The following is a 12524-nucleotide window of genomic DNA, read 5'->3' on the forward strand; positions in this document are numbered from 1 at the left end:
ATATATAAAATACCTAGGCATAAACTTAACAAAGGAGGTGAAAGATCTGTATACTGAAACCTATAAAATATTGATAAAGGAAACTGAAGATGATTCAAAGAAATGGAAAGATATCCTATGCCCTTGGGTTAGAAGATTTAATATTGTTAAAATGGCCATACTATCCAAAGCGATCTACAGATTTAATACAGTCCCTGTCAAAATACCCATGACATTTTTCACAGAACTAGAACGGATAATTGTAAAATTTATATGGGAATCCCAAAAGGCCTAGAATTGTCAAAGCAAAACTGAGGAAAAACAAAGCAGGAGACCTACCTTCCAGACTTCAGGCTATACCGCAAAGCTACAGTAATCAAAACAGCAGATAGTATTGGCACAAAAATAGACATAGGTCAGGGGGACAGAAGAGCAAGTCTAGAAATAAACCCACACATCTACTGTCAGTCTGTAACAAAGGCAGTAACAATAATCAATGGAGAAAAGACAGTCTCTTCAACAAAAGCTGGACAGCATGTACATCAGTGAAATCAGAATATTCCCTCATACCATATAAAAAAATAAATCCAAAATAGTTTAAAGAGTTAAATATATGGCACCATAAAACTCACTCCTAGAAGAGAACATAGGCAAAACATTTCTGACACAAATCGCAGTAATATTTTCTTAGATCAGTCCCCCAAGGCAGTAGAAATAAAAACAAAAATAAACAAATGGGACCTAATGAGACTTAAACTTCTGCACAGCAAAGAACGGGAGAAAATATTTACAAATGCTGTGACTGAGAGAGGTGTAATAGCCAAAGTATACAAACAGCTCATATAAGTTAGTATCCAAAATATTAAAAAAATTAAAAAATGGGGATTTTTACCCAAAGAAGACAGACAGATGGCTATATAGGCACATTGAAAAAGTGCTCAACATCACTAATTATAAGAAAAATGCAAATCAAACCACAACTAGTTTATTATCTCACAATGATCAGAATGGGCATCAAAGAGTAAAAATAAAAGCTGAAGAGGGTGTGGAAAAAAGGGAACCCTCCAACAAAGTTGGTGGGAATGTAAATTGGTGTGGAAACTATGGAAAACAGTATAGAGTTTCCTTAAAAAACAAAACTAAAAATAGTTACCATATGATCTAGCAGTCTCACTCCTGGGTATATATCTGGAAAAACATAACTCTGATTGAAAAAGATACATGCACCCCTGTGTTCACAGCCGCACTGTTTACAGTAGCCAAGACAAGGAAGCAATGTACATGTCCATTGACAAATGAATGGATAAAGGAAAAAATGGTATAGATATATAATGGAATATAAAGTGAAAGTGAAGTCGCTCAGTCGTGTCCAACTCTCTGCGAAGTCCATGGCATTCTCCAGGCCAGAATATAACTTATCTATAAGAAAGAATGAAATAATGCCATTTGTAGCAACATGATGGACCAAGAGATTATTATGCTAAGTGAAGTAAGCCAGACAAATATAATATTGCATAATGTGGGAATCTAAAAAATGATAGAAATAAATGTATATACAAAACAGAAACACTCAGACACAGAAAACAAAGTTACCAAAAGGGAAGATAAGGGGGAAGAGGGATATATTAGAAGTATGAGGTTCACAGATAGAAGTTACTATATATAAAAATAAGCAACAAAAATTTATTGATTAACATGGACAACTATATTCTATACTTTGTAGTAATGGAAAATGGAAAAAAGTCTGAAAAAAAAATAATCGCTTTGCTGTACAACTAAAACTAGCACAGTTTTTAACTATGCCTCAATTTAAAAAAAAACACCTCAAAATTTTGGTGAAACCTTATATAAATTTAATGCTTTATTATTAGAAATACTGGAATTACTAGTTTGATTTCTTAAAGGAAAAGGACCTCTGAAAAATGCATTTTTAAGAAATTACATGAGCAACCTCAGTTGTCATAAATGATACTGTTCTGTCCCTTACGGTATCTGGTTGCAAAGTCAAGCCTTCATGTCTCATAGTGTTTGTTAGAGTTGTTTCTTAACACTCTTGCCATGACCACCACATGAAACTGTAAACACACGGACCTGGGGTTTTTTTAGGATATATTTTCTATACATTGCTGTCAATCAAACATTACATACAGCATCATACAGTAACTTAAATTTGTACCATTTTAACTAATAATAAATGTAGTTTTCTGTTTAGGAGTCAAACCCCTAGACTATATCACTTTTATTAGTGAGACCTGCTTTCTTCCAATATTTAATGTTATGTGAATTTATGAGGTGTTTCAGATTTAGCTTGATTCTCACCTTCCATGAGACAAATTCATAAGTATGTTATCATGATTGGCGTTTGTCTCCTCCTGAGCTTTTTGTTTTGTGGTTCACTGGGGTGGAGGGTGCTTGGTCAGGAGTTGGAGAAGAGACGGAGAGTAGACCTATGCTTTCATATAAATATGGTGTAACCCATTTCTGCTCATGCTTTTTGTTAGCTCTTTCATATAATTTATTTTAAGGACTTCATTTCCCCAGTGCAGTATTTTCTAAAATTGAAGAGAAAAATGAAGAATAGTGGAGCACAGGAAAAGAACTCAAAGTAGAGCAAATGAACTGAGCAAAGAGGTAATACTGCCGTTCGAGACTGTTGTGAACTTGTGTCACTGTCTGAACGGGAATGTGGATTCATTTCAGTAACTAGGTAAGTGTTGCACCATTCAGAACTCACTCATGTGACTAAATCAGAGTTCTTGTTAGTATTGCATTTCTCAAAATAACAAATAAGAAAGAAGCACCCCAAAAAAAGTTGTTTAAGAAAACAAGCACCTGTATATCATTTGCAGAATTATATCCTTGAAACCACCTGAGGACCAGAACACGCACTGAAGGATGTACTTTGCAGGGTGATGATATGACTCTTTAATAAGTTGTCTTGGATAGATCGTATCTGAGAATACCAGCCTCTGTAATAAAAATGTTAAGTTCTAAAAGTTTGGCTTTATACAGTAAGAAATTTTTCAGCTGTAAAAGCGATCTCAGAGTTCAGATTTACTTGCTTGTTTTTAAAAATGTACACTGATTGGGATGAATGTGTTATTGACGTTTATGAAATATGTGGATAGCACGTGTGGCACCAACATCTGTAGATGGGTTATGTCTTGCATGGCAATCCTCTGAGTAAATGGCTCTACAGTCGAAATACATTTTATTCTATATGAAAATAATTTGGACTTCTACTTGATCTTGCTTCTCATCGTCAAATAATTCTGTTTTATTCCAAACACTTGCATGGTACCTAAACAGTTCATCTTTGGATGCCATGTAGAGAAATCATTACCCTTCAACTCAGCTCACAAAAATTCATGCATGTGATTTGTGTCAGATGGGATTAATTTTTCCTACTCAATTGTGCGCAGGAGAAGATATGTATAGGATTATAAGTCCCTCTTTTTGGTGAGTTTGTATAGAATACTGGCTAAGGATATAAATACCAGATGACATTGGCACGGATACTGGCAAGCTGGGCAACTTTGGCAAGATGAGTTGATCTTTCGGTGCCTCAATTGACCTTCTTCTGCAACATGGAAATACTCTGATTATCCAACATAGGATTGCTGTGAGGAAAGAGGAGAAATCATGTCAAGTACTTAGAGCAGAAATTTTGATAAATGTTACTATTATTATTATTCATCGGCTTCATCATAGGATCTTGCTAGAAAAGCCAAAGCATCTTATTACAGTAGTAAGGTTTCTTTGTATATATAAACTATACTTTTGTCATATATACTGGCATGTTTAGCAACATCTTTTTAAAAAGGATCTGTAACATTGACTTAGACAATACCACCATCATTTCAAAGTCCTAATAATACAGTTTTTATTTGTCATGTTTGCTGTAATTCTGGTCATCTGACTGCAAGTGCTTTAATGTGGCTACTGTATTAACTGTATAGTTTACAGAAGTTTTTTAATGTTTTATAAATCGCACACATGCTTGTGCTTCTGAGAGTGACAGTATTCTTTTAAATTATCAGTTTAAGAGCAGCATTTCAGAGCTCTGATTCAAGGAAGAATATCTGATTTCCTTTGCATTCCATGGGAATCATCTGTTTCAAGAGGAACGGTCATGCAGGCTTCAAGGCTTTCGGTGTAAAAGATAGCTTGTTGACCATTTTCCATTCATTTGCTTTGCAGCTTGCAGTTCCCCACAATGACGAGTGGACCCGATTTGCCAGGACCCTCGTGGAGATCCGTGCTAACAGAGCTGACAGCGAGGAGGAGGGCGCCGTTGAGTTATCTGCCTAGTGGACGTGAGCCGTCCCCACCTAGACCTAGAGCTCAGCATCTGCGGTCAAGTCCGCTTGTATTCATGTTCATTCAGTATCAGTATTGCCGTGGCCTTTTGGGGGCCATGTTGTGCCAGCTTTGCTCCAAGTATTCCAGATGTAGCCCACCATACTGTCCACTGACCTGAAATTCACCAGAGCATTTCTGTCTTTATATTTCTGTCTCAAAAATGGGGGTAGTGGGGTGGGAGCCTTTCTGGGTTGAGTTGTTGCCTTTTAACTACTTAGTAGCTGTATTTAATAGCTGGAAACCTCTGGTTAAATTTGTGCTTACACACACACTCCTGGCATAGTCCTATTAAATCCATATGAAGCCAGATATGATTAGGTACAGATGTGGTGTGCTTTATGCTATGGTACAGGGCCAAAGACTTGAGATGTGGTGTTTTACACGGTGACTCACATTATGAATGGATTTACTAGAAGAACATTGCTGCTCCTTATTTATTGTGGTGTGCTGCATGGAACATATTTATTTGAAAGCATTAAAATAAACGATCCTAGAGCATGTGCCTAATGAGAGGACTGCATTGTCTCTCTTGCTGTTGAGGTTACGTTCAGTTCCAAATAACAATTACAGTATGCTGGTTCCACTGAGGACAAGAAATCTTTAGAGGTTTGTTGGCAGTGAATGGAATGAATTTTAATGCCTATTATTTCTAGGTACTTTAACAATATTTCAAATATAGCTGATCATTGATACTTGTCATTCAAGCTAACCCAGTCTGACAAAAGTCTATGGTTCCTAAATATGACACCAGTGTTGCCAATAAAATGTTCCAAACCAGGTCTGCCCCAGTGTGGATAAACCCTTTGCTTAGGAAAAGCCTGATTAAAATTCTGCTGTGGCCAGGGGGTAAGAGAGATCCATTAGAGCCATGTTAAAGAAAGACTGATAATGAATTTACAGGCAGCCAACCTGGCTGGACTTAAACCAGGACTCTGGTATTATTTTTATGAAGGAACATGTGTGGTGTTTCTGGAAAGCTCTTTCTTGTCTCCTCCAGAACCACTCTTTACCCAAAAAATATCTTAAGCATTGGCGTAAGAATGGGTTAAGATGAACCTATACCGAATGCTCCACATTTCACTGTTTTTCAATTTATACCAGAACATTATGTATACTACTATTGGACTAGGAAACATGTCTATAAACAACTTTATGGGATTTTTTTTTTCAAAAAGAAGTCATTTCATGCTTAAGAGAGAATTAAAATAAATAGTGGTTGAGTCATGAAAATTATTTGAAGAGAGGCTTTTGGTGTTTTAGGAAGAGAATTTCCACGGTGCTTTGTTGGTAGGGATTCCTTGAACTGTGAGACTTCTTCTACTTTTGAAATAATTGCTTTTTCTCTAAGTGTCATATGGTAGGTATATCAATATTAAAATTCTTTATTAATATATATTAAGTTTTTAAAGATAAAATGAGTGTCTAAAATAGGTTTAAAAACAGTCCACAGTCCAATGAGACAGAGGACCTGTACTCTGAAAACTGTAAGATCCTGATGGAAGAAATTGAAGACATAAACAGATGGTAAGATATACTGATACCATGTTTCTGGATTGGAAGAATCAATATTGACCATATTGGTTCTTTTAATCAATATATAATCAATCAAAATGATTATACTACCCCAGGCAATCTACAGATTTAATGCAATCCCTGTCAAATTACCAATGGCATTTTTCATAGAACGAGAACAAAAATTTTTTTAATTTATATGGAAACACAGAAGACCCCAAATAATAGCCAAAAGAATCTTGATAAAGAAAAACAGAACTGGAGAGATCAGACTCCCTGGAGAAATCAGACTCCCTGACTTCACACTACACTACAAAGCTACATTCAGCCAAACAGTACGGTATGGGGACAAAAACAGAAATACAGATCAATGCAACAGCATAGAAAGGCCAGAAATAAACTCATGCATCTCTGATCAATTAATCTATGACAGAGGCAAGAATATACAATCGAGAAAAGACAGTCTCACCAATAAGCAGTGTTGGGAAAGCTGGACAGTCACATGTACGAGAATGAAATCAGAACACTCCCTAAGGCTGTACACAGAAACTCAAAATGGATTAAAGATCTAAATGTAAGGCTGGATACGATAAAACTCTTAGAGGAAAACATAGGCAGAACACTGACATAAATTGCAGCAGTATCTTTTTTTTTAAATCCAGCTACTATTATAATGAAAATAAAAATAAACAAACGGGAACTAACTGAACTTAAAAGCTTCTGCACAGCAAAGGAAACCATAAACCAAATGCAAACACAGACTACAGACTGGGAGAAAATATTTGCAAATGAAGCAACTGATAAGGGATTAATATAAACAGCTCATGTAACTCTTACGTCAAAAAAAAATAAACCAATCAAAAAATAGGCAAAAGATCTAAACAGACATTTATCCAAAGAAGACATATAGATGGTCAAAAATCAATAATCAACATCATTAAGAGAAATGAAAAATCATTTCAAAACTGAAAACAACAGTGGGGTATGAGGCATCACATCACGCAGGATGGCCATCATCAAAAAATCCACAAATAAATGCTCAAAAAGGTGTGTGTGGGGGGGCATGTAAATTAGTACAACCAATAGGGAGAACAGTATGCAGGTTCCTTAAAAAACTAAAAATAGATTTACCACATGATGTAGCAATCCTACTCCTGGGCATGCTGCTGCTGCTGCTAAGTCTCTTCAGTCGTGTCTGACTCTGTGCGACCCCATAGACAGCAGCCCACCAGGTTCCCCCGTCCCTGGGATTCTCCAGGAAAGAACACTGGAGTGGGTTGCCATTTCCTTCTCCAATGCATGAGAGTGAAAAGTGAAAGTGAAGTCGCTCAGTCGTGTCCGACTCTTAGCGACCCCATGGCCTGCAGCCCACCAGGCTCCTCCGTCCATGGGATTTTCCAAGCAAGAGTACTGGAGTGGGGTGCCATTGCCTTCTCTGACCCCTGGGCATATATCCAGAGAAAAATCATGATTTGAAAAGATACACTCACCTCAATGTTCATTGCAGCACTGGTTACAATAGCCAGGACATGGAAGCAGCCTAAATGTCCATCAGCGGAGGAATGCATACAGATGTGGTGCATACACTTATATGTGGAATCTAAAAAAAACATGGTATAAGGCAACTTACCTACAAAACAGAAATACAGTTACAGATGCAGAAACAAACTTACAGTCACCAGGGGGTTGAGGTGGGGGGAGGGATAAATTGGGAGATTGGGATTGACATATACACACTATTTATAAAATATTATACACACACACACTATATACAAATAGTTCATGGCAGCACTATAATAGCCAAGACATGGAAGTAACCTAAATGTCCATCAACAGAAGATGAAGTATACACATACAACAGAATATTACTCACCCATTAAAAAGAATGAAATAATGCCAATAGTAGCAAAATGGATGGACCTAGAGATTACTATACCAAATGAAGTAAGTCTGACAGAGAAAGACACATATCATATGCTCTCTCTCATATGTAGGGTCTAATGTAAAAAAATTAAACAATGACACTTAACAAAAACAGATGGAAAACACAAAGGGGAAACATGGAGGGGGGAGGAATAAATCAGGAGCTTGGGATGAACATACATACACTACTACTAATATAGATAACCAATAATAACCAATGACCTACTGTATAACACACAGCACTCTACCCAATATTCTGTGACAACATATGAGAAAAGAATCTAAAAAAGGATGAATACATTTATAACTGAATCACTTTGCTATACACCTGAAACACAACATTGTAAATCATCTATAATAAAATTCTTTTTATTTTTATTTTTTTTAATTTAATTTTATTTTTAAACTTTACATAACTGTATTAGTTTTGCCAAATATCAAAATGAATCCGCCACAGGTATACATGTGTTCCCCATCCTGAACCCTTTTTTAAAAAGCAATCCAATGAAAAGTACTGGGGGAAAAAAGCTTCTCAAACATAAGCTAAAGGATCTTGGAACAAATCAATAACCCATGAGTTGCTACAGACAATTGTCTGAATGAGTCAATGCGTCAGGAATATGAAAACTTCAAAGGCTAGTCATTTGTCATAGGCACATGAAGAATTGTGAGAGCTTACATGCATGTATGCCTTCCCAGTGGTAAAGAACCCACCTGCTGATGCAGGTTCAATCCCTGGGTTGGGACGATCCCCTGGAGAAGGGAATGGTTACCCACTCCAGTATGCTTGCTTGGAGAATCCCATGGACAGAGAAGCCCAGCGGGCTACAGTCCATGGGGTTAAAAAGAGTGGAACGCGACTGAGCATGCACGCATATGCATGTATATCCCACCACGGTATGGTCTCCAAGAGAGTCTCCCACTTCTTGTGTGACACGGTCCCATGAAGAATCTGGGATGTGTAATGGGGGAATATGGGCGAATATGGGGGAAGTGATACTATGTGGAGTTCAGAACAAGGTTATAAGAAGACATAGCCTCCTAGAGGAGAACATAGGCAAAACACTCTCCGACATACATCACAGCAGGATCCTCTATGACCCACCTCCCAGAATATTGGAAGTAAAAGCAAAAATAAACAAATGGGACCTAATTAAACTTAAAAGCTTCTGCACAACAAAGGAAACTATAAGCAAGGTGAAAAGGCAGCCTTCAGAATGGGAGAAAATAATATCAAATGAAGCAACTGACAAACAACTAATCTCAAAAATATACAAGCAACTCCTACAGCTCAATCCCAGAAAAATGACCCAATCAAAAAATGGGCCAAAGAACTAAATAGACATTTCTCCAAAGAAGACATACAGATGGCTAACAAACACATGAAAAGATGCTCAACATCACTCATTATCAGAGAAATGCAAATCAAAACCACTATGAGGTACCATTTCATGCCAGTCAGAATGGCTGCGATCCAAAAATCTACAAGCAATAAATGCTGGAGAGGGTGTGGAGAAAAGGGAACCCTCTTACACTGTTTGTGGGAATGCAAACTAGTACAGCCACTGTGGAGAACAGTCTGGAGATTCCTTAAAAAACTGGAAATAGAACTGCCTTATGGTCCAGCAATCCCACTGCTGGGCATACACACAGAGGAAACCAGAAGGGAAAGAGACACGTGTACCCCAATGTTCATCACAGCACTGTTTATAATAGGCAGGACATGGAAGCAACCTAGATGTCCATCAGCAGATGAATGGATAAGAAAGCTGTGGTACATATACACAATGGAGTATTACTCAGCCATTAAAAAGAATACATTTGAATCAGTTTTAATGAGGTGGATGAAACTGGAGCCTATTATACAGAGTGAAGTAAGCCAGAAAGAAAAACACCAATACAGTATACTAACGCATATATATGGAATTTAGAAAGATGGTAACAATAACCCTGTATATGAGACAGCAAAAGAGACACTGATGTATAGAACAGTCTTTTGGACTCTGTGGGAGAGGGGGAGAGGGTGGGATGATTTGGGAGAATGGCATTGAAATATGTATAATATACATGAAACGAGTCGCCAGTCCAGGTCGATGCGCGATACTGGATGCTTGGGGCTGGTGCAATGGGACGACTCAGAGGTATGGTATGGGGAGGGAGGATGGAGGAGGATTCAGGATGGGGAACACATGTATACCTGTGGCGGATTCATTCCGATATATGGCAAAACCAATACAATATTGTAAAGTTAAAAAATAAAATTAAAAAGACATAGAGATTCCTTCTGAGTTTCTTGGCACACTCACTCTTCATTCCCAAGCCATTTTGCAACTTACCCTGTCCCCTCTAGGCTGTTAAAAGGCCTAATCTCACCATTGGGGGGCCATGTGGATATATAGAGATATCCAGCCAGCCCACAGCATGTCAAGTTATCCCAGCTGAGGTCCTAGATAGAATGTGGGAGTCATGAAAATCTGCCTTCAAGATCTCTGTTGCAAAGAGCGTAACTGACAGCTCCAGCTGTTTTGCTCTAAAATCCTCCAGTATGTTTGAGCAAGGCTGTGCTCCCCACAGGCTGCTCCCAGCCAAGACTGAGCATAACAGGTATAGTGAGGCAGGCCTGTTGCTGGGAGATGCAAGAGTTCTCAGAGATGTGAGTGGCTCAAGGACTCCCCGTCAGCATTGCTAAAACTTTCTTGGAGTTAGCCTGAGTCTAATCTTCCTTCCTTCCCTTCTCTCCCTCTCTCTGTCTTAGGGTCAGACTGACATCACTTTCTAATGGCACTCCCAGCTCTCCTGGCTGGGCACATGTGAATCCTGATGAGAGAGAAAAGACACTACACACTGAAAGGGTTACAAGAATTAGCATGTGCCATTAGGGCCAGGGGAGCAGACTGGGGTTAGATTTTAAGCAGTCTGATTAAGGGGCCAGCATGTAAGACTGGGTAGATAAGAATTGATTGACTTTGGGATACGTGATTTTATACTCCGGCAAGGACCCCAGGGCATGGGTTGGCTGTTACAGCGGCTCTTTAGAAGTATGAAAAGCCTGTAGCCTACACTTGGCGAAAATGTGAGTTGCCCTGACTGATGGTACAGATAGGAATAAAGAGACTGAGGGAAGTGGGGGGGTTAGAGTGAATGTATTACATAAGGCTAGAAGACACATCCAACAATTAGGTGTCTAAGAGCACCTAGAGCGCACACCCTTCCTCAAAACCATTAGCAATGAGCGAGTGAGAGAGGCATCAGCATCTCTTGGAATTTGAGTCGAGGCCAGCTAGAGCTGATGGAAGGAGACAGTCACAGAGCAGGGCTTTTTATATCTGTGGGAAACCTCGAAATGAGATCTCAAAGTAACAGTGGCTAGATGGTGGCAGTTTACCACAGTAGCCAGTCATCTTTACCTTAAAGGTCTATGGAAAAGACCCTGATGCTGGGAAAGATTGAGGGCAAGAAGAGAGGAGAAGAGGGCGACAAGAGGATGAGATGGTTGGATAGCATCACTGACTCAACGGACATGAGTTTGAGCAAACTCCCAGAGACAGAAGCCTGGCATGCTGCAGTCCATGGGGTCGCAAAGAGCTGGACACAATTTAGTGACTGAACAACTACAAAGGGTCCCACTACTCTTTTTCACCGAGTTTGTCCTTATATGATACCACACCGGTTGGGGACTTACCTAGTGGTCCAGTGGCTAAGACTCCATGCTCCCAATGCACAGGGCTCAGGTTTGATTCCTGGTCAGGGAACTAGATCCCACATGCTGGAACTCAAGAACTTGCATGCCGCAATGAAGACTGAAGATCCTGCATATTGCAACTAAGATCCGGTACAGCCAAATAAATAAACAAACTCATTGTCTTGACGGCTATAGCTTTCACTAGGTCTTGAAATCAGGTAGTATGTACTTCAACTGTGTTATGCATTGTGAAAAATTGTTTTATTGGTTTTTCTAGGTCTTTTATGTCTCTACGTGAATTTTAGAAGCACTATCAAATTCACAAGAAAACCATATTATTTGGATTTCTATTGGGATTTCATTAATCTATAATATATACAAATTTGAGAGAGAGGGTATCTTAATTTAAAATTTTCTAATATGTGAACAAGGTGTATCTTCCCATTTAGTAACCTCCTAGTTTTCAGAATTAAAATTTAATTTTATCTATCAACCTTGTATTTTCCAACCTTGCTAAATACACTTACTAACTTCTAGTAGATTCTGTAATTCTGTTGGTGATTATGTATATAATCATGCTGTCTGAGAATAATGAAGACTTCACTTCTTTCTTTCCAATTTTATTATCTTTGCCTTATAGCACTAGCTCAGACGTTAAGCTCTATGTTGTACTGAAGAAATGAGAGCGCTGCTGCTGCTGCCAAGTCGCTTCAGTCGTGTCCGACTCTGTGCGACCCCATAGACGGCAGCCCACCAGGCTCCCCCGTCCCTGGGATTCTCCAGGCAAGAACACTGCAGTGGGTTGCCATTTCCTTCTCCAATGCATGAAAGTGAAAAGGGAAAGTGAAGTTGCTCAGTCATGTCCGACTCTTAGCGACCCCATGGACTGCAGCCCACCAGGCTCCTCCATCCATGGGATTTTCCAGGCAAGAGTACTGGAGTGGGGTGCCATTGCCTTCTCCGATGAGAGAGCAGATGTCCTTATCTCTTTTTTAATCTTAGTGTCAAAGAGATTGAGGGCAGGAGGAGAAAGGAGCAACAGAGGATGAGATGGTTGGATAGTGTC

At 38.9% G+C, this 12524-nt stretch overlaps 1 protein-coding gene and 1 long non-coding RNA gene across 6 annotated transcripts in view; one reads left to right on the forward strand and one right to left on the reverse strand.

The window, feature by feature from the left end:
* Nucleotides 1-5118, forward strand: part of DYNC1I1 (dynein cytoplasmic 1 intermediate chain 1) — a 380396-nt gene extending 375278 nt beyond the window's left edge. For all 5 annotated transcript variants that reach the window (XM_044946455.2, XM_044946458.2, XM_045166350.1 and 2 more), the window contains one exon: nucleotides 4180-5118. In XM_044946455.2, coding sequence (XP_044802390.2) covers nucleotides 4180-4290 — 111 coding nt within the window. In that variant the 3' untranslated portion in view covers nucleotides 4291-5118. The remainder of the gene's footprint in view (nucleotides 1-4179) is intronic.
* LOC112586443 lies at nucleotides 1596-7611 on the reverse strand. The gene is made up of 3 exons (XR_003110842.3): nucleotides 7344-7611; nucleotides 3477-3599; nucleotides 1596-2948 (listed from the first exon to the last, which is right to left on the reverse strand). It is a non-coding gene; the product is annotated as an uncharacterized LOC112586443 (long non-coding RNA).
* Between the last annotated feature and the right edge of the window lie 4913 nt (nucleotides 7612-12524).

Source organism: Bubalus bubalis, chromosome 8, assembly GCF_019923935.1.
Source record: "Bubalus bubalis isolate 160015118507 breed Murrah chromosome 8, NDDB_SH_1, whole genome shotgun sequence".
Taxonomy (NCBI): domain Eukaryota; kingdom Metazoa; phylum Chordata; class Mammalia; order Artiodactyla; family Bovidae; genus Bubalus; species Bubalus bubalis.